Source organism: Crocodylus siamensis, chromosome 5, assembly GCF_052110815.1.
Source record: "Crocodylus siamensis isolate JL-2025a chromosome 5, ASM5211081v1, whole genome shotgun sequence".
Taxonomy (NCBI): domain Eukaryota; kingdom Metazoa; phylum Chordata; order Crocodylia; family Crocodylidae; genus Crocodylus; species Crocodylus siamensis.
Genome location: NC_143399.1, coordinates 91,453,479 through 91,474,223, shown reverse-complemented (window position 1 = coordinate 91,474,223; position 20,745 = coordinate 91,453,479). Strand labels below are relative to the sequence as shown.

The window sequence follows — 20,745 nt, the reverse complement described above, 5'->3', positions numbered from 1 at the left end:
GCTTTTTCCTAAGGGAAACATGAAACGCATAAATAGCTGCTCCCAAGTTCCACCTAACCACACAGTTTTGCTTGGGGCTCTTAGTTTTTGCTGAGGGGACAGGATTAACTATGAGATGTGAATGATGAACACAGTCACATTTTACTTCAGTGGGTATGTCTACATAAGATATTTACCGTGGAGTTGTCTAATTAGCTCTGCAGTGAATCTCTCAGTATCTACATGTGCAGTGCTATTAGGGCAAAGTAAACTAATTAACTTGGCTACAGGGTGGTATTTGTAAACGACAAGTATTATCCTGCGGCAGAGTTTTTTTTACTTTATAGTAATGCATGAGTAGACACTGACAGGTCTGGCTGGGGCATGAGGCTGCTTTAATGTGGAGGTTGCCTGGCAGCTAACCCCGCAATGGAGCACCCTCATGCCTCCCAGCTAGGCCTTCTGCAGCATGTTGAGCTGGGTCAGAACAGCCCTGGGCTGGCAGGCAGGTGCCGCAGACCCTCTGCCAGCATGGGCTGCTCTGACCCAGCTCAATGTGCTGCAGTCCCAGGCTCACATTCAGATGTGGTGCCTGGGAGTAATAAACTCTAGTGTGATATGCGCCAGAGTTTACTGTTGCACATTATGAATCTAGGAATTAATAGCACATGTAGCTGCACCCAATGTTGTCTTCCCTGGCCCTTCTTCATTGAGTGTATAAGTGTCTTCTGCTCCTTTCCAAACAGCCTATGCTGAGAGGAACATAAAATATGGCTCTTATTCCCTGAAAAAAATTCTCTTCTGGGAAAAGAATTCTACAGCGGTGTTTGTGTGACACCCCTCAACTAATGCCCATGAATATAGGTTTAGGATGCAGTCATTAATCAGTTACTATAGTCAATGCTTTCAATATGTAAGGCCAAATTTGGATTCCATGGGAAGATCATTGACTCCTAATGCATTGATCACTGTATATTTATTCCTTTTTTGACCTTCTGAGTCTTTTGTCTTATTTGCAGCTCTGTATACACCTTTGGCTGGAATATTTATTCCAGCCATCTGGTAGATGGCACATGGAGCTGTGCTCTCATCAGGTATTTAACTTAAAGTCTTCTAGTCCGTAGCCAGTGAAACCAAGTCCTGTACTCTTGTCCTTCATGCCAAAATGCACAGACTTGCAGCCAAACCACCTCTCCGTACTCAGTTTACTCACAGCTTTCATGCTGTGTTTTCCCTCATGGCTGACCTAGCAGTTCGAAAGTTCAGTAGCAGAGCTCCACCTCAACCAAATTCTCCTGTATGTCTCTTCTCAACAGGAACCCCCACCTCCTCATTCAGTGCCCAGTTGAAATGTACATTTATTTTTGCTTCCTTTTCATTCACTTACTACCATGGAGCTGAGACATGTACTTGTCAGTCAAAAGAATATTACTCCACAAACCGCTGAACAAAAAGCTCTCCCAGGATATTGACAGGGGTGATGAACAGTGGAACTTTGATCCTGTGTAATTCACTCACAAATCAACATTAATTGAATCCAGGACTTAACTGTCTCTTTCCTTTTCTTTTTTCATCCAACAGGCACTCACCAAAAGTGGTGAAAGCAGCATCTCAGGTCCTAAATAGCATGTGGCAGTACAGAGACCTGAGAAGTCTCTACAAGAAGGTAAGAAATTTTCAGATTTAACATCTTCTGTATGCTTACCAACTGGGGGAATCAGGGGGCAGGTGAAGTGCCAGAAAACTATATTACTTTAACTGGAAATGATCCTAAACTTTGACATGTGAATTTCAGGATCCCCAAAATGTTTACCTCTGGGGCTCTTGTTTGTTCCTATCCATAATTTCAATTCACTATGTAAAAATGGTTTATTAAAAAAAATACTTTTTTTTTTGTCTGAGGGAGGGTCTTTGTTAATGGATTTTAGTTCTAATGAAAAGTGCTGGAGTTGGTAGCATGGAAGAGTGAAGTCTTGTGTTCACATACTGAACAAATGCAGCACAGATAGTGGTAGAGAAGGTTGTCCCCAGCCCACCTTACCCACCAGTACATGTCAACCTTATCCTGAAGGAACCACCACAGGGCTATGTGCATGTCAGATGCCCTGCTTCTTCAATTCCTGGCCCCTCAGCAAGATGTGATATCGATGTATGACATCACATTTAATATATTTTATAACAAACAATTTAAAATAAATTTCTAATATATGCACCAGGAGCAGTACAGCAAGTCTTAGTATAGAATATATATAAATGGCATTGCTGCAGAGTATAAATGCACATATAATTCATCTTAGACTACTTCCTGGTACACAGGATTTTATATCCAAAAATCACCACCGCAATTGACCCTCTTTGACACCTTTATCTGGAGTCTCAGCAGAAGGACCACAGATTTGATGGGAATGCAAATTCAGTTCCCAGTTGAGATCAGGCTATACTGATGGTGGAGTGTGCAAAAATTCATTGCCTGTGCTGTATATGTACTGTAGATCAGGAGAGTAAATCTGAGTAAACCCTTTGCATCCAAACTCAGACCTGTTCAGACTAGGGTTTGAAATGGTATGCTTAAAGCCCTGTATATAAGCACTGAAAAGCCAGTGAACCAGCCTACCCTACTGCCGACTACAGGCAGCCATACCGTCTTCCCTCCCACAAGCTTCATGATGCAGCCCACAAAGACATCTGAAAGACGTCTCAAATTATTTGGGAAATGGGTGCAGCTACAGTAAGGTCCTTTTCATGGGAGAGCACAGCTTGCATGTTTGGATAAGCTGCTGGTCTGCATATGGGGAGGGGCCCCATGGAGGCAGAAATTTGTTGCACTTGAAGCTCCAAATGTACTTGGGGCTGGCTGGTTTCCAAGCCTTCAAACCAGTTTGCAGGATTCATGTTGGTAAACTATTAATGAGTCAATCCCTGCAGAGTGCATAAAGCACTAAAATGGAAATTATTTACTTAATCTGATACCTTTCCCAAGCACTGAGGTAATTTAACAAAATAATTATTGATTCATCGTATGCTGCTGCAAGATGCTACCAACCATTCTAAGCATGCAATTTCTGTTTAATAAAATGGGTATGAAAATAACTTAAATGCATCTGTTTGTGAACAGACAGGTATGTATTCTTAATGCTCAAATCATTACACAACAGAAAGGAGATTTTTAAGGGGATGAAAAAGTCAATTGTTTTGTAACAGGAGGTACTTACATTAGTACATCTCTAAAGACTGAATGTTTAGCTGTAACCTAGGATTGATACCTATGGAATTAGCTTTCATTCATAGGAACTGGAAAAAAATGTTGATAAGACTAGGTAGTTCCCAAGGTCACACAGAGAACAAACTTAGTTACATGATATCGATTTAAATAGTCAATATAATATTTTTCCCATTAAAGCACCTGTATCAGCAGAAATGAATGGCTGCAGCTTTAGCTGGCTAAATGACATCAGCACTTTATGATATTAGAGACTCACCAAGGCCTTTCCAAAAGTGCACTAAATCCAAAGATTCAGGCATCAGACATTCATTTGCACGTCCTATAGATAGATAGATAGATAGATATTATTATTTTAAGATGCACTGCTGTGTTAGAGAACCTGAAGTAGAGGCATGATTCTATTTTGTGACTGAGATGAAATCCAGGTGTAATGTTGACATTAAGGTACTAAATCTGTACTAGCCTTGTTGCTTGAGGGATGGTATGTCCAAACTGTTTACAAATATAATGCTTTATTGGAATGGCTGGTGTTTACAGTATACTAAATAGGGGGAATGTGAAGTATTATTCTTCACGTTATTGCAATAAACAGAACAGCGATTGGTGATAGTTTTCATGAAAGTAGCTAATATATTTAATTCAATGAGTTATTCATGTTGGAAAAACAGGAAACCTTTTTCCACATTCTTCTGCTTAATATTACAAGCTTCATTTGTGCTGTCTAGCAGAATTCACACTTCAAGGCCCCAGTGGCAGAAAATCCATCCAGAGATGAATAGCAGAGGATTGTAGGGGCCTGTAATCTCCACTATGCTGGAGAACCAGGACCTAGCAAGCGTGGCCCAACAAGTGAGTAGGACTGGATGAAGAGACAATGATTTGCTATCTCCATCTCTCCCTGGCAGCCTGTCTCTGAGACCCCATAGATTACTGGCTGTAAACTAAAGAAACTCCCCACTACAGAAAGCCTAGTATAACCACCTGCTGTCCCCACAAAAGAGTGCCTTTTCTCTGGCATTGCTCTCATAACAGCTGTGTGGGTGATGCAGACTGCAACCTCTGCTCAATTAGAAACAAAGAAAGCATGCTGGCTTTAACTACAGCTGTGTCTGTACTCACACCTAGCCCTGCCATGGGCCTCAATCCATGTGCTTCTGGCAGTTTTGGCTCTGCTGCAGTAGCTATGTCACTGGGGTACAAAGTGCACCCTGAGAGTACGTACACTTCTGAAAAGCAGCCATGGCCATTGATAGAAAGCTCAAGAGTATCTACATGGGCTTGCTGTATAGCAAAAAAGCCTTCCTTCGCTTGGTGGAGGTGGTGTCACTGCCAGCAAGGGGCCTGCCAGCAGTAGGGTTTTGAATATAAACACTCACAGTTCCCACTCACAACAGAGCATTGTCATGTAGACTAGGCTAAAGAGGATAGCACTAACATATATAAACTGAACTCAGGATAAAGCAACTTCAAAGCCAAGCAATAGCCTTTTGCTACAAAAGAGGTAGTTTTCTGCTTAAAGGGTAGCAGAATTGTAATCCAGTGGTATTCAATTAACATAGGAGATTACCTAAAATGAGTTACACAGGTTTCACTGCGCATCTCATTAGTTGGCAAAAGCTTCCTGTTTCTTTGTGCCATTAGATACCAAAACCCATAGCAACAACTGCATTTTCTCACTTACCATATGAGAGCCCCTCACTGATGAGATTAGGACAAATGTACTCTGTCTGTGCATCTGTGCATTTTGCTGGAACATGAACAGTAAGTTATGCAGAAAGCAGACAAGAATTGACATCTTTAGTTTTCTGTGCAGGAAAAAGTAAAAACTTTACAGGAGAAGGAAGAGGGTGGGTTGAATAGAGAAATATTTAGGGATTAAAAAGCAGCAACAGAGACAGAAAACTGATTTTGCTCACAGTGAGGCTTTTCAGAGAAGTTAAATCTAGCCCATGAGTTTTGTATCACCAAGGGTAGAGGAGATGAAAGAACCCAAACTGGGAGCAGTGGAGCTCAGACAGCTAGGAACTCATATTCTTCTCATGGGTTTCTGCACAGCCCCTTGAAGTCAATGAAGAAGCACCTTCTGAATTCAGTGGCCTCTTTGATTGGTCACAAAGCAGAATTTTTTGTTTCTGGCCCTTTGCACCTTAGACTAGGTCACACTGAAGGAGAACCAGCATCTAAGCCTTTCTGGGGCATAATGCTTACTTGTAAGTGGCTAATAAAAAAGCTTCACTTGACTTTGAGTCATTTGGATTTTCTTTTGATGTAGGTTCCAGTTTTATACAGAAAATGTTCCTGATAAGGGAACCTGCCTGGCTCAAGGGGTTGGTAGAGAGATTTTAAACTTGTCACAACCTGGAAGGAGATTATTGCATTTTCTTTTGAAAATTAATGGTCTCAGTCCTTAAGCAGAAAAAGCTTCCCCACCACTGTCCTGGTATGCTGTGTTTCTTGAGATACTGCCTTCAAGGAAAAAAATGCACACACTGCACACACTGTATGTTATACCATTATGGTTAGAAAACCTGTCAGAGAGTCCAGAAATAAAAAGGATACAGAGGGTGAACTGCATATTAGAGTTCAGATTCATATGTGAGTTGACACTGCCTGCTACACATTGGCACCCTTGTTCTGATGATAAATAGAGGACTTCACTTTTCAGGGCAGTTAATCCAGCATTATCTTAACAAACAAGCCAGACAAGAAATGTTATAAGTCATTTCAGCTGTTGTAATAAAAATAAACAAATTATGATGTAATTATGAACCCAGTCTTGAAGTAAAGGGTTTCAGTTTCCATGTCCATTGTGACAGTTCTGGTCTCCCTAATGCCCACAGACATCTGCTTTTGTTTTATGAAGTTATGACTTAGCTGTTTGGCGCCAGCTGGCTGATATTCAGCTTCCTCTGTAGTCCTTGCCTTTGATAGTGCCTTGGAAAACAAGGTAGACAGAGCAAATGATCAACTATATATCAGCACAAGGCCGAGTGATATAAAAAAGTGGAAAGCGCTTTCTTTCTTAAAGAACTTTATTTCAGGTCTCAGTTTTTACTAGAAAGATGAAGTCTTATTTGGTAATACTACCCTGAACTATAAGTAGGGACCACTGCAATTCAGCATTGGGGGAAACAGGCTCCCTACAGGCTCGCTGGAGCCAATTTTAAGCACTTTTCAGGGTGGGCTTTCCCATGCCTCTAATTGGCTGAGGGAGCTGACCATGGCGCTAATTCCCCATGAAAAGCAGGACACAGACTGTTTTTCAGTGTTTTAAGAAAATAAAGCTCACCACCTATTAAACAACAACTTTTAAGTAAAACTCACCACTTAGAATTCTTAATGAAACCATGATAAATAAACTTTATCAAATAACAACTTCATTGAGTGCTAACTTTTGTGGAATGCTGACCCTCAAGCAAAGTCCCTTTCTTTACACAGCAGGGCAGAGCGGGGCTTGGGAGACCTGTGTTGGGTGCCTACCCCCACAGCCAGGTGTGGGGCACGTGGTGCCCCCAATACTGAGGCTTCCCCCTACTCGTCATGGGTCTCCCGAACCCTGCTGTCCCCTGCCACACAGAGAAAGGGAAGAAGAAATTCCCTTCCGCTCCTGTTGAGCAGCAAAACAAGGCAGGGACTGGGAGAGCCATGTTGGGTGGGGGGAAGCCCCTCCAGTGTGGGCACTCTGTGCCCCATGCCTGGCTCTGGGGACAGACACCCAGCATGCCTATGCCCGCAGCCCCTAGGGCAGGAGGTACCTACCTGCTCCACTCTGGGCAGGGTTTTTAACTCCCAGCCAAAGTGGGGAATCAAACAACCTGGCTGGCTGAACCCTGGCAGGGGCTCAGCCTGTACTGGGCTGACCCTGGAAACATGTGGGGCTTCCAAAGTGTTTCTAGACCTCTGCTGCCTTTCTTCGTCATGTTTCAGGTAAGTTTTTTTTCAAGAAAAATTTCCTGGCCTTCCCTCTTCCCTGAACTTTCAAGCCATTTCCTGCCAAATCACCATTTTCTAGGGCTTTGGGAGAAACACAAAGGCTTTCCCCTGAAATCACCTGAGGCCTAAATTACAGTGGTCCCTAAATATAGGTCTTTTTTTCCTTCTGGGTCTTCAAAGGAACAGAGGTCGCTCTGGGTCTTCCTCTGAAAAAAATAAATTGCAGAAAATGCAAAAAAGCCAGCTGTATATCCTGGGATAAAGTAATATAAGTGTCACTTGCAAATCAAAAAAAGTGTTTCTTCCACTCTATTCAGCACTATTGAGGCCTCACCTGGACTACTGTGGTCAGTTTTGGACCTGACCCTTCAAGAAAGATGTGAACAGATTAGAAAGAGTCCAGTGCAGAGCAACACAAATGATTAGGGCTAGAGACAGGCATTACACATAAACTGGTTTAAGTGATTAGAAATTGGTTTAAACCTGTAACAGAAGAGATGTTCAATGTGCATAAACCAGTTTGAAAATGCCTGAAACAGGTTTGAGATAAACCTGGTTGAATGTAGTATCACACTTAACTAGTTTGGCTCAGACTGGTTTATGTAACGTCTGTCCCAGACCCCTTGCTGATTTAAAAAATAAACAGACTCCCCCAGCATCCCGGCATGATCTCTGGGCTAAGCAAGGCTCTCTGCTCCACAACAGGGCTGGCTCCTCTCCTTTGCTCCCTGGCCAGAGCTCTGGCAGAGACTTACAGGCACAGACCATTTGCCTGGCTTCTCCTTGCTAAGCAGGGATTTTCTCCCCCTCCCCCCTCCCACCTTTTCACAGACACCTCAGCATTAGCTAACAGATCACATACTGGCTACAGTCCATGCTGTGGGAGGTGACAAAAGCAGACAGGATTTTTGGAGCTAATCAACAGGAAGCTTAATGTCCTTCCTTGGAAAAGCTGTTTAAGGAGAGCTTGAACTAATGGAGAGAGGTTTTGTTTTCTTAATGGGTTGATGGGGTGATAAACATCCTCTGCTGGGCTGCTCAGGAGTAGAGGGAACATCAGAGTGTCCTGCTGGGGCCTGGCCATGCCCCCTCAGCCCAGCCTTGTGGAAGGGAGGGAGCACTGCTCTAGTGCCCCCCAGCTTCTAGCCTGAGCCACTGAAGGCATATGCCTGATTTTTTTCAGTCCAGAGGGGATGTCTGTGCAATAACAAACTGGTTTAGCTTAGCCAGGTTAGACTAACCTGCAAAGATTGAATCGATTCAGTCTCAGGCTTTTTAAATGTCTGTCTCTAGCCTAGGGGCCTGGGTAGCAAGATTAACAAAGAAGGGCTGAACATTCTAGAGTTATTTAGAAGCAAAGACTGGAGAAGCAAAGACGCCTGGGCTAGGGACAGAAATTACACATAAATTGATATAAGCAATTGGAAACCAGTTCAAATTTGTAACATAACAGAAGTTCAGTGTACATAAACCACTTTCCAAATGACCGAAACTGGTTTAAGATAAACCTGAATGGATGTAATATGAAACTTAGCTGACTTAGGTTAAATCAATTTATTGAACTTCTGTCCAAAACCCCTCAGGATTCAAGTTAATTCACAATTCCCCAGCATCCCCAGCATCCCAGGTGGTGCTTTGCACCTACTCAGCAAATCCCAACCCCCTCACAAGGTGCTGCAGGCATGTGGCTGCATTTCTGGAATCAAAAGTGAATGTCTGTTCACTTGTTTATTGGTTCCTACAAAGATTGAATTGATTCAGCCTTGAGATTTTTGACTAGACAGTGAAGGGTTATTCGCCCTGAAGGGTTATTGTTAGGGATGAGCAAAACAGGCTGTCATTGATTTGGATCACTGTCCCCAATTCGATTCAGCCAAATCCAAATCTGAAGGTTCGATGCTAGCGATTCATCCAAAGACACAGCTTTAAATGTTTTTTCTACATACCATGAAGTACCAGGCACAGCTTGTGAACACTGTGATGCTGGGATGGATGGAGTATCCCACAGGAGCACGAAGCAGGGCAGGGCTCCCGCATGCTCAGCAGAGAACCCGGAAGTGGACTGGAAGTACTCCTGCTCTGCTTCTAGGTCTGCTGGGGAGTGCGCAGGGCCCCCCCCCCCATATCCCCCTGGCTCAGTGATTGGCTGCGGGGGGATCCTGGGTCCCTCCAGACCCAGGAGGCACCAGTCGCTGAGCCACAGGAGTGCAGGGCTGGGGGGCCAGCACACTCCCTGGTGGGCCCAAAAATGGACCAGAAGTGCTTCAGCGGGCCAAGCATGCTGGGGACCCCCCCCATGCTCCTGTGGGACACTCCATCTGTCCCACCACTGCAGCATTCATGAGCTGCCTGGTACCTTGAGGTATGTAGAAAAAACATTAAAAGCTGCATCTATATCTGAATCACTGAATCTTTCTGAATCTCCGAATCGATTCAGAGGGTTCCAATTCAACTCAGAGATATTAAAGGGTCTCCTGTTTCAATTCAGATTTGGAGATTTGGCCACCAAATCGGGCTGTATCTCCACCAAATCGAATCAGGGATCGAAGTTTCGGACAGCCCTAGTAATTATAGAGAGGATGGAGATGGGCTTTTCTCTGTGGTTGTAGGAGACAGGAGTAGGAGCAATGTCCTCAGGTTGAGGGAGGGGAAATTTAGGTTGGAGATAGGAGCAACTTTCTGACTGTGAGGGTTGTCCAGCATTGGAATGGGCTACCTAAAGGAGTTATGGAATCTTCATCCTTGGAAAGTTTCAAAAGCCAGTTTAACACTTGGATGGGATAGTTTAGTCAGGGATGATCCTGCCTTGCATAGGGGGCTAGACCAGATGAACTTGCAAAGTCCTTCCAGTCCTGTATAAAAGGAGTTTGTAGGAATCCATATTGTTATACTTTAAGAATATACCAAATTCTCAGCAGCTAAAAATACTCATCATAATCAGGAGAAAAATATTCTTTCCTCAGAGAAGGACTCCAAAGCCTTTATATTTGCATACATTTCTGTTTTGTATAGTAAGGTCTACATTTTCAAATATGTACATTAGTTTTGGTTGCATAAGCTTTGTAGTGCCTTGACTGAAACACCTGTAGCTTCCTTTTAAAAAATGAAATGATACAGTGGCTGGAATGCATGCCACAATAGGAAAGGTTGGGAGAGCTAGGTATGTTTGGTTTGACAAAAAGGAGATTAACAGGTTATATCGTAGTACTTTCCAAATATTTTGAAAAGCTTTCATAAAGAAAAAGAAGTATAACTGTTGTCCCTTGTGACAGGGAGCAGCACATAAAGCAATGTGTTTAAATGGTGGCAAGTAGACATATATTAAATCTCAGAAAATAATTCTTTAATGTCAGAAGACTAGAATGGAGGGGGAAGCTGCCCAGAGATGATGTGTTATCTCCACAAATGAATTTTTCAAGAAGAGGTTGGATAGGCACATGTCTGGAATGGCATAGGAATAGTTCATTCTGAATTAGTGCAGGGGATTGGACTAGATGATCTTTGTTGTCAATTACAAGCTTAAGATTCTAAAATTGTACCTTCAGTTGATTGAATTCAGTAGCACCTCAATTGCTTGGTGTGTCCAACAACCAGAATATGGTTTTGGGCCTGCAAAAATGAGTAGACACTTTTGAAAGCATAGCCATGGCAGGAAGAGATAAAGAAATAACAAGTTCTAATTAGTCCCAGCTTGTATTGTAGACCTTATTACCTCAGAATTCAAGAAGATAACCACCTCCTCTTACATAAGAGTAACTTGCTGGGTCACATAAGGAAGTTAGCAGATAAAAATAATCTAAAACCTCTAAATAAAAAAGCTTGAAAGATCATTTATTTGGCAAAAACAAACTGTAAATAGCATAAAGTAGACATGATTTAAAGAGCTAGGGAAACTGTCACAAAGACAAGGGCTTCTATTAATTAGATAACTTTAACCTAGCACTTAGACTCAAGCAAAATTTCTGTTATATTCTTTATATTCTCAAGCATTATGTCTCTGAAAAATTAGTGGAATCATGATCAATTCTTAGTAATATACCTTTTTCATTCATTGTCTTGTGTGTCTTCCTTGTATGGGCTAGTACAAATGTTTGTCCCTTTCACATAGTTTAATAATAAAAATACAGACACTATATGCATTTGAAAACTCAGAGGCTATTAAAGTTGATTGTCCTTCACCATGTACAGTGTGCCAGCACACAATAGAGAGAACATGCGACAGGCATTAATGAAGCTGGAGCTGTCACTCTAAGGATGGCCTTGTCTGTCATTGGCTGTATAAAGTTTAAAAAACTGTCTGAAGTTTTTAAAAAAGTAGTTAAGCCAGGGTCTAGGGGAGGGTTCCCTTTCCATATGACTTTCAGAATAATGCAAACATAAACTCATTACTCTGAAATAAGTCCTTTATTGATAAATGTTCCATGAAAATTGCCAGAGAGAAACTTCAAAATTCTAAGCAAAAGGTTTTAAAATCTAAAGTTATGTTTTAAGAAAAATAAAGCTATTCTCCCACATGAAATACTAATTGCATCCTTCTTTCATGTTGCCTGGAACATTTACCATTTGGATTTCCTTCTAGTCAGGCCACAGTCAGGTATACATTCTTGAGAGATGTCTTCTCTTTAGATGAAATTCATTCCAGTACCAGGGTCCTTGCATCATTAAGCCCTCCATTAAGGACCCAAATCCCAATCAAGTACATAAATAGCCCTATCACAAGAAGCATTTGACTTTGATGGGACTTCATATATTTCAGTTACTCGTGAACATAAATGTTTTGTTGTATCTTGCTTAAACTGGGACTTCAGCTATATGCAGGGTTGAGGAAGTTTTGAACTGAGGTGACTGATACCCTTGTAGAACAAGTATGAATCGGCCTAAGGCAACTCATGTCTGTATGGGATTTAAAACTGGAACAGCTATTATAGAGAAGACAATGTCTAGAGCCCATTTCTGTATCACTGTGAAAATACAGGTACCTGATTAAATAAATGATTGATTGATTGATTGATTTATGGCAGCGGGCGGTCCCAGGCTTCAGAGTGGCTGAGGACAGAGGATTTTCACCCACCCATCATTCTGGGTCATGGCACGCTCAGCATACTCTCTCCCAGAGCCAAGAAACCAGAATCTATTCCCAAACCCAGGTATTCTGGCTGTCAGCTGACCAGTCTTGAATTGTGATGTTTAATGCATACTAAGATTTGCACCTAAGAGAGCTTTGCAACACATATTTAACTCTATATTAAAGAAAGTACTACAACAGAATATGAGATACACCGTGCAATGCATTTTAATTTATCATGCCTCATGCACTGTGGGCCAAATGCTAGTCACTTCATGTATATGAATAGTTCTTTGAATTTCAGTTGCACTATTATATGAGTAAGGGGCATAGAACCTTTCCCTGTATACAGATGACTCACATTAGTGATGGAAAGATGAGCTCCATGCACGTAAAGCTGTTCATGGGTCAAATTCATATCTCTTGACAATTTATACTTTTCAAACAGAAAAGCACTTATTGATAAATGCAATATTTCAATGAGCAAAGAAAATGCTTTAAAAAAATCAGTGCACTTCATCATAAGAATGCAATTAACCTAACTAACCTACTTGTGAATAAAATGAATATGCTCATGCCATCAACAGAAGTTCTTGACAATACATACCTATAGCTATATCTATAGCTATATATCGTCATGTCCTTTGTTAATAAGAGCAGGACAAGCAGATTTTCTGTAGACATATATACAAGCAATAAGACTCAATCAGAGGTAGCACAGCTAAATATTTTTTAATAGGGACACTGTCCAGGTTTTAGATACCAAAATTTCATTCCCATATCTTCTGTTTCCTGTTATGTCCCCTTGACATTCTTCTTTTTCCTGCCAAAATGCTATTGTGTGACATTATTGCAGGAAAAAAATAAAACTGCTACATCTGCAAACAAGAAACAAGCAAATCCAAGAACAAGTGTGATAGAAATGGCAAGCAGTTACAGTTTGTTTGTGCTAGATTCACATGAGTAGTTTCTCTTTTTTTGTAGGTCATTTGCATGACAGCCCTTGCTTCAAAATAATGAAGACACAAGAGGTGATCTCACATAAACTCTTTTGGCTATAAACATCCTTTAAGGTTAGGGCAATTCCTTCCAAGCTACAGCTAAGGAGAATGGAATTTAAAAAAAAAACATTTTCCTTACCTGGTTTATGACCTTACTGTCTCTTGCTTCTGAGGAGTAAGGCAAATTCCTAATGGTTTTAAATATGAGTAAAATAAAAACTAAATAAGAAACCTTTACTTTTCTTTTTAACTCTGCAGCTGAGTTAGGGAGAAGTAGGTTTTTTAAACAGTCAATTAAAGGAAATTATATTCTTTAAATAATTATGCTTTTGAACATTTTCTTTTCTTCTCCTTTCAGTCACTGCTGCTTATTAGCATCTCACTCATTGCTTAATGTTCATTTTAAATATGACATTTTTTATCCACTATGAACTAGATTCATTGTTTACTCAAGAAAAACAACTCCAGTAACAAACTACAGTGACAGAGGAAGCAGATGTGATGGTGGTTCTTTTTATCGTGAATTATTATTAACTGCACAATAAACATCATATATTCATTTTTTTTAGTATTTAAAGTAAGACACTTTTCCTTTCCAAGTGCAGGACACACTGGGTTTTTCAGTATTACATCAAAACATTTTCTTTTTGGTGATAAATAAATTCCTTTTGAATAGCAAAAAATATTCTGTGTATCTTTACACATTTTTCCTTAGAGATATGAAGCCTCACAAGTAACAAATAATATATTGCACTGTATTATTTGTTATTCCTTCTTTTTAGTTGGCATTATAATACATCAGTACAACTGGAGCAGTACTAAAGGGACATTTAATTTATTTTGTCTTCTCTTCAGCTTGCACGTAAATTTTTAAGGATAATTTTTCCAAAGCAGCTTCCAAGGCTGCGCATATAATCTTTGGCATGTAAGTTTTGACATGGACATGTTTTCAAAGCCAGCTTTCCACATGAACAAATAGGACTTGTCCACACAACACCAGTGTACATACTGTGTCCTAAGTGGGTGATTTGTACAAACATACATTGCTTACAAAGAATTCAACACTTTGCCATATGCAGAAGATGAATTATGGATATATACACATAAAATGTATACATGCCAAAATGGGCATGACTTTATGGCACTGGGCATGTTGAAGCCTCTTTAAATATTTGATAATGCCTGGTGGAAAAGAAGCATGCTTTAAGCCTTTCTTTGGCTTAACTATTGAATTTGTCCATAAATCTCTTACTCTGAATATTAGTATGCATAATGGAGAAAAAAGGAAAGCATTAAACCTAACCTAAGTTAAAATATAAAATGATCTATTGGCCCTGTCCTCTGCTCACTAGCATCTATGTCATCATTTACATCTTGACAATGAGGCATAAAGTCTTGCCTTATCAGAAAAGTAATATTTTATGCACATCTGAAATGGTATCACATGATAGAATGTGAGAATCTGGTTCTGTGCTTCCAGTGTTGATTTGCTAAAGAGAACTTTCCTAATATGTATAATATTTCTGAGGTTTTGTCTTATTTTGCATTTGATGTATTTTAATTCTACTGACACCATTCTTTTTTGAGGGCATTAAATTGGTAGTATCATAAATTGCTTTAGGCATTCTCACTGTTTGTAAAAAATGTATATACCATGCAATCTGAGTATTAACAGTTGCTTTCTAAATCTTTACTGCTCGGGTACAAACATGTTGATAACAGATTCTAATTTAATTTACACTTGTCATTATGGATTATTATTTCCAAAGAAGAGGCACTAGCCTATCCTATACCAAATTCTGACCCTTGATTTGTTACTGACGTTTTGTTTCCTACTAGTTTAACTGTATCTATAAAATACAGTCATAAGGGGTACAGTCATGTAAAATACAGTCATGTAAGGGTGTGTGAAACAGGCCCTATTCGATTCGGATTCCGATTTGGCCCAAATAGGGGACAGTGATTCGATTCATTAATTTGCATCACTGTCCCAATTCAATTTGGCCAAATCTGAATCTGAAGATTTGGTACTGAATCGGAGAATCGGCAATTCGGCTGTAGACGCAGCTTTAAATGTCTTTTCTACATACCTTGAGGTACCTCGAGTACTTGTAGGACTGCTGGGGAGCATGCGGGGGGAGCCCCCCCAGCTCGGCGATTGGCTACAGGGGGACCCTGGGTGCCCCTCCTCACCCAGGAAGCACCAGTTGCTGAACCAGGGGAGTGCGGGGGGGGCCCCCCCTGCGTGGTCCCCAGTGGACCTGGAAGTGAACCAGAAGTGTTTCTGGTTCATTTCCAGGTCTGCTGCCAAGCACATTGGGGAGCCCCCCACACTTCTGTTGGACACTCCATGCACCCCAGCATCGCAGCATTCATGTGCCACCTGCTACCTAGAGGTATGTAAAAAAAAAAACATTTAAAGCTGTGTCTATGTCTGAATCGCCAAATCTTTCCAAATCTCTCCAAATCAATTCAGAGGGTTCTGATTTGAATTGGAGATTTTAAAGGGTCTCCTGATTCTATTCAGATATTTGGCCACTGAATCAAGCCAAATCTCCACCGAATCCAATCAGCGACTGAAGCTTCACACAGCCCTAGTAATCTGGCCAGAAAAAAAAATCACCACTTTTTCAAATTTCTATTCAAAATACCCACAGTTAACAATTTGTGGTCCTGTTAGAATATTTACAAGCAAATCTTCAAAGATCTGAATTCTGGTTTCAATGAGCATTGGGAACTGTGCCTATGACTCCTGGCACTTAAAGGTACTATATTACATGTCTTTAATGTTTCATATTGTAATCAGCCTGGTAGCTTATCAGTAGGGTCTTTGAGCTATTTGTAGAAGACACAGGGAAAATAACATATAGAAGGTAAAATAATTCCCATCTGAAAACTACCATTCTCAAGAGGTGAATCAACAACCAACCAAATTTTAGCAGTTTACTTTTCCATTAAATTGTCCACTGAAAAATCTAGGAGCAATAAGAAACGTTTTTGTAGCTATGACATTGTCATATCCAGATGATATAAAAGTAAGTACAGGAGCAAGCTCCGTTTGACTTCTGTCTGGTGTTTCTCACTTATAAAACCCAGTTCTCCTATTTAGATGACTGAGTATAGTTTTAAGAGCCTGTCTTTAATCTGATCATTTTGAAACACTTGTCCATAAAGTGCTTCTTTTTTGCACACAGGAGGACCTTTTCATCTCTCTCTAAAGACAGACAAGTTTAAAATATGCCTCCCTCATCACTAGTCAATAGCTTTGACTGACAACCTTCCTTTTGAGGTGAATTATTTAACTAGCACTTCTGAAGAATGCTCAGAACTACAGCTGTAGATGGGTGTCCCTTATCTGAAGGGCTTTTGCATATATGTACGGTCACAACTAGAGCACTTTCCTATTCAAAAGTACAGTTCCCTAGAGTAAGATAAAGTTTTAATATTTGAGGGTGCTCACCTTCAAAATTTAAATACAAATATCTTGTTGTATTGGTCATTTTTTTCTCTCCTTTTAAATAATATCTAAGTGTTTTGGAAGTAAATTCAGCAATAATAGGTCCCCTATTAGTGATAAACAAACTGCAGAAGGATTCTACTGTTCTATACAGAAAAGTATCCAAATGTCTGTTTATCTGTGTGAGGGTGCTCATGTAAAGATAAATACATCATCCTTTTACAGCAAATCTTAACATAACAAAGCCCAGGAAGTGCAGTCACAAAGTGTTTGGTAGGAGTAAGGGAAGGAATAGTAGTAAAAGCTAATATGATTTACTGAGTTATATCAAGAAGGAAAATTATTATATTTTTATTAAAGTGTGGTTGATTCTTTGGGTTGGTAGTTTTTTTATTCATATCAATTCAACTCTTGCTGATACTTATTTACTTAATGCAAATGTTCTTTAAAATACAGAGAGATCCTTGGTGATTCTTGGCAGAGAGATTTCTGTTCATATATTATATTAAATCAGTTAGGATTAAATGACTCAGTTAGGATTAAATGAATTAACAATGCTGACCTTTTCTTTAATGATTTGGACACTCCCACGTGTGTGTTATTCACATTGTCCTTTGCATTAACAGTGATTCCTAATAATTTTAATTATGTGTTCAAATGCTCATGTTTTTATGAACACATAATTTACTAACACTTCTCTCTGAACTGAAAGAATCTGCATTTTTGCATGGTTTTATTTGAACAGAAAGCTGGTGTAGTGTGAGCACATGTACTAATGTTTAAAACAGTGAATTTGGAACAATATTTCTGCAGTGTATAAGTGGCTCTACATACAAATAAAATCATTGCTACACTTTTCAATTAGAATGCTACTCTCTTAAACATAAAACCAAAGTTTATGATAGCCGTTCCTAAGACATTCCTCACCACTGAGTGATTTTCCAATAAGACTTTTTTTCCCTATCCACTTTTGTCCTGTGATTAATTTTCTCACATTTTATGCTTACAAGTGGAACAGAGTACCTTCTTTATTATTGTTACACATACAATGAATGTGTTCATTGGTTTTTGAGGTGCAAAGGCAATAGTGTTCAGTTAATCTACTGACCTGAGGCTTAAAGTAGAGCAACAACTCTTTCCTGACTGCCAGCTTTTTGTAGCCAAGAGATAAACATTACATTTCTATGACACATTCATGTCAATAGATGTCTAACTTTTGTTTCTCGAATGAAAATGTCACTGAAAGTCAAAGACTTTGTGAGTGGAGTTTGCCGAATGTAGGTCCCCTCCGCTTATATTGAATGTAAGCAAAAAATAACTTCTGGTGCTTACATAGTTAAATGACAGCTTATACATCTAATACAAAAAACCATGAGGGATGCACAGATGCTATCCCAAAGGCCAAATGCTTCCATTTCTTCTAGTACAGTAGCTTAAAGTAATTGTTTCTTTAGCACAGGCAGATAAAATGGTGCTTCTTTGAATGTCGAATTTATTATTTTATTGCAGTGTTTTGAGAGGCTTATTATTTAGCTGCACATGACATCAACCAAATGAATAATGAACCCTGTTGTGTCTGAAGTCCTGTCCTTCATGCTTTGTCTCACACACTGTTCCCTTTTCTTACAGCTATTTTATTCATTAAATTAGGTCTTGTCATCCTCACACTCCACAACAGGAAATCAATAATTAATTATGGATAGGTAAAGAGATGCCTGACTAATTTCCTGAAACCTCCCTAAACCATGCTGTACAAAGCAGCTGAGTTGTTTTTCACTCAGATGGATGTTTAGAAACGTGATATATCAGTCATTGATTGCGTATCCATTTCTGCCTGAAATCAGAGGCTCATCATGCTAGCAAATGCGGTTTCTGATTCATACAATTATGAGGTGATATCACTAGTAAAGGAGTATCTGTGAGAAAGAGAACTGGCCAAGATGATTTGAAATGTGTTGAAAGGAAAATAATAAGCATAGACTAATGGTCTCTACAAAGCTTAGATGCTGAGGAAGTACAATGATAATTTGAAAACAGAGAAAGAGAAAAATGCTTAAATAACTCTTCTGGCGTGGGGTTTTGACATTCTGAGAATTAATGGACTTTGTTCTCAGAGTATCTCAGATGGAGCTGTAAATCGAATATAGAAATGAAAGGATTAAGCCACTGATTTTGAAGCTGTCACTGTGTCAGAGAAATAGCCCATATAGTGCTTATTAGTCCTTATTCAAATTCAGTGCCAGCCAGTTTTGCGGTAGTAACTGGCTGCATGAGTTAGGAGTCTTTTTTTTTCCTTCCTTGCTTCCTTAAATAAAAATTCCTTGTGCCAGAATCTTAAAGAAACTGAAGTCCCATGTGTTTGGGGTACAAATATAGCACACTGACCGAACTGTAATTTGTTTATTTAAATTCACATTGAGATGCCCTGTCTGTCAGTGGGATTTTAGCCTGAAAAAGAACCACGAGTTCAGGCCCACTGGGGTTTCATGACAGCATAGAATGAAAATATCTGTTGTTTAAACATTGCTTTGTAGGCATGTATGAGCAAAGTTGTATTTTTATAACATAGCCCACAAGGTCAGGAGGCCAGAAAGGTAAGCACACTGCGTGGGAAGCCATGGATAAAACTGACAAAGAAAGAACTCATCTATGTGGGACTGTGAAGAAGTAGGAGGAGCAGCAGCAGTAAAATAGTCTTAATCAACTTTAGTGTAAAAGGGATTGTTGTTTAGTGTAAAAAGAATTGCACTGCCTTCGCTCCCATTTGCTAGCACTAACAGGGGACAGTGTCTGCTCCTCAGGTATAGGAGAGGGATTGATGGAGGAATCCTTGGACCTCTGTCTCTTGCTCTGTTCTCACTCTCTCTTTCTGTACCTGCACAGGGCTGATCACAATGTGCTCCAAAATATTTTTCTTGTAATGCACTAGGAACAAATTCTGTGTTCCCCTGACCGCTGTAGTTGAGCTGTAACAAATATGGTGTTACCAACTTGAATTTCTTCATGGGCCTCAAGATATTGAAATGTTTTTCTAAAAGTCCCAACCTCTGCAATCATGCTATAACAAGTGATTTTCTTTTTTGTTTCTTAAAAAGAATAATGTTCTAGTTCTTACAACAGCAAATAAACTCTTATAAACAGGAATTCAAGAGTTTCCAAAATAAGGAGGCAAAAAAAAAGAACCCTACCCTTGTTATTTTTAAGTTTAATGATTTGGGGAGCCAAACTCATAATATATTTTTTACTTATGGCTGATGGTAGTGTAGTTATATTCCCTCTCTACTCCATAGTCAGTGGAGTTACCCCAGATTTACACTGGCATGACTTAATGAAGGATCTGACCAAAGCTTTCACCCCAAAAGGGCCCCAAATAATTCACAGACCAGGTTCTGTTCCACCTATCAGATGTTCCTATCACCTTAATGAGATTCAATTACGCTCAGTCCGGAGTCCCTGAAAAACTGTTAATGCAAAAGGTATCTGAGGTCTTCTCTTCCTGACTGCTTTTTTGTGACCCAGTCTTAAGGGTAAGTTGACTGTGTATTCTGGAAGTACATGCATTAATGGATTTTCAGTATTTGAACAGAGTGGAATAGAATCGCACTTAGAGGCCTAACTCCACTTACAGGTGAAATAGATGGAATATTTTTGCCCCTAAGTGTCCAAACGGGTATTATTCCAGTCCTTCCAAGCACTTAATGCTCTTTTCAGCAACAAAATCTTCAGCTCTCTTTTTGATGTTAAACATCAGAATCCTAGAGGGAAAAAATCCTGTGCCTCTTGTCTTCTTCTTAGCCTCAAGCATCAGAAAAACAATGAAAACCATTTATCTGTTAATCACAAAAGTGGTTTTCTTCATAATAAGTCATATAATAGGTCAATATGAGCAGTTTAAGAAATGCTCTAGTATTTCTGTGTTTCTGCTGAGACAATACAAACAGATCAATAAATGTCCATTCCTTTTACACTTCCCTCATGGACACTAGGACTTTGCCTTCTAAATGTGAGCAGCTTTATTTTTAATATAGCCAGCTTAGTTAAATGGTTTTACTTTTTTTTTTTTTTTTAAATGTTTAGGAAGCCTTGA

The 20,745-nt window shown here is 39.7% G+C and overlaps 1 protein-coding gene across 4 annotated transcripts in view; it reads left to right on the top strand.

Annotated features, from left to right (window-relative positions):
- The window catches only part of CTNND2 (catenin delta 2), a 1,187,740-nt gene that overhangs the window by 1,132,374 nt on the left and 34,621 nt on the right, over positions 1 to 20,745 (top strand). For 3 of the 4 annotated variants that reach the window (XM_090049706.1, XM_090049707.1, XM_090049710.1), the window contains 2 exons: positions 1,561 to 1,645; positions 12,157 to 12,282. In XM_090049706.1, coding sequence (XP_089905832.1) covers positions 1,561 to 1,645; positions 12,157 to 12,282 — 211 coding nt within the window. The remainder of the gene's footprint in view (positions 1 to 1,560; positions 1,646 to 12,156; positions 12,283 to 20,745) is intronic. The other variant, XM_090049708.1, reaches the window with a different exon arrangement.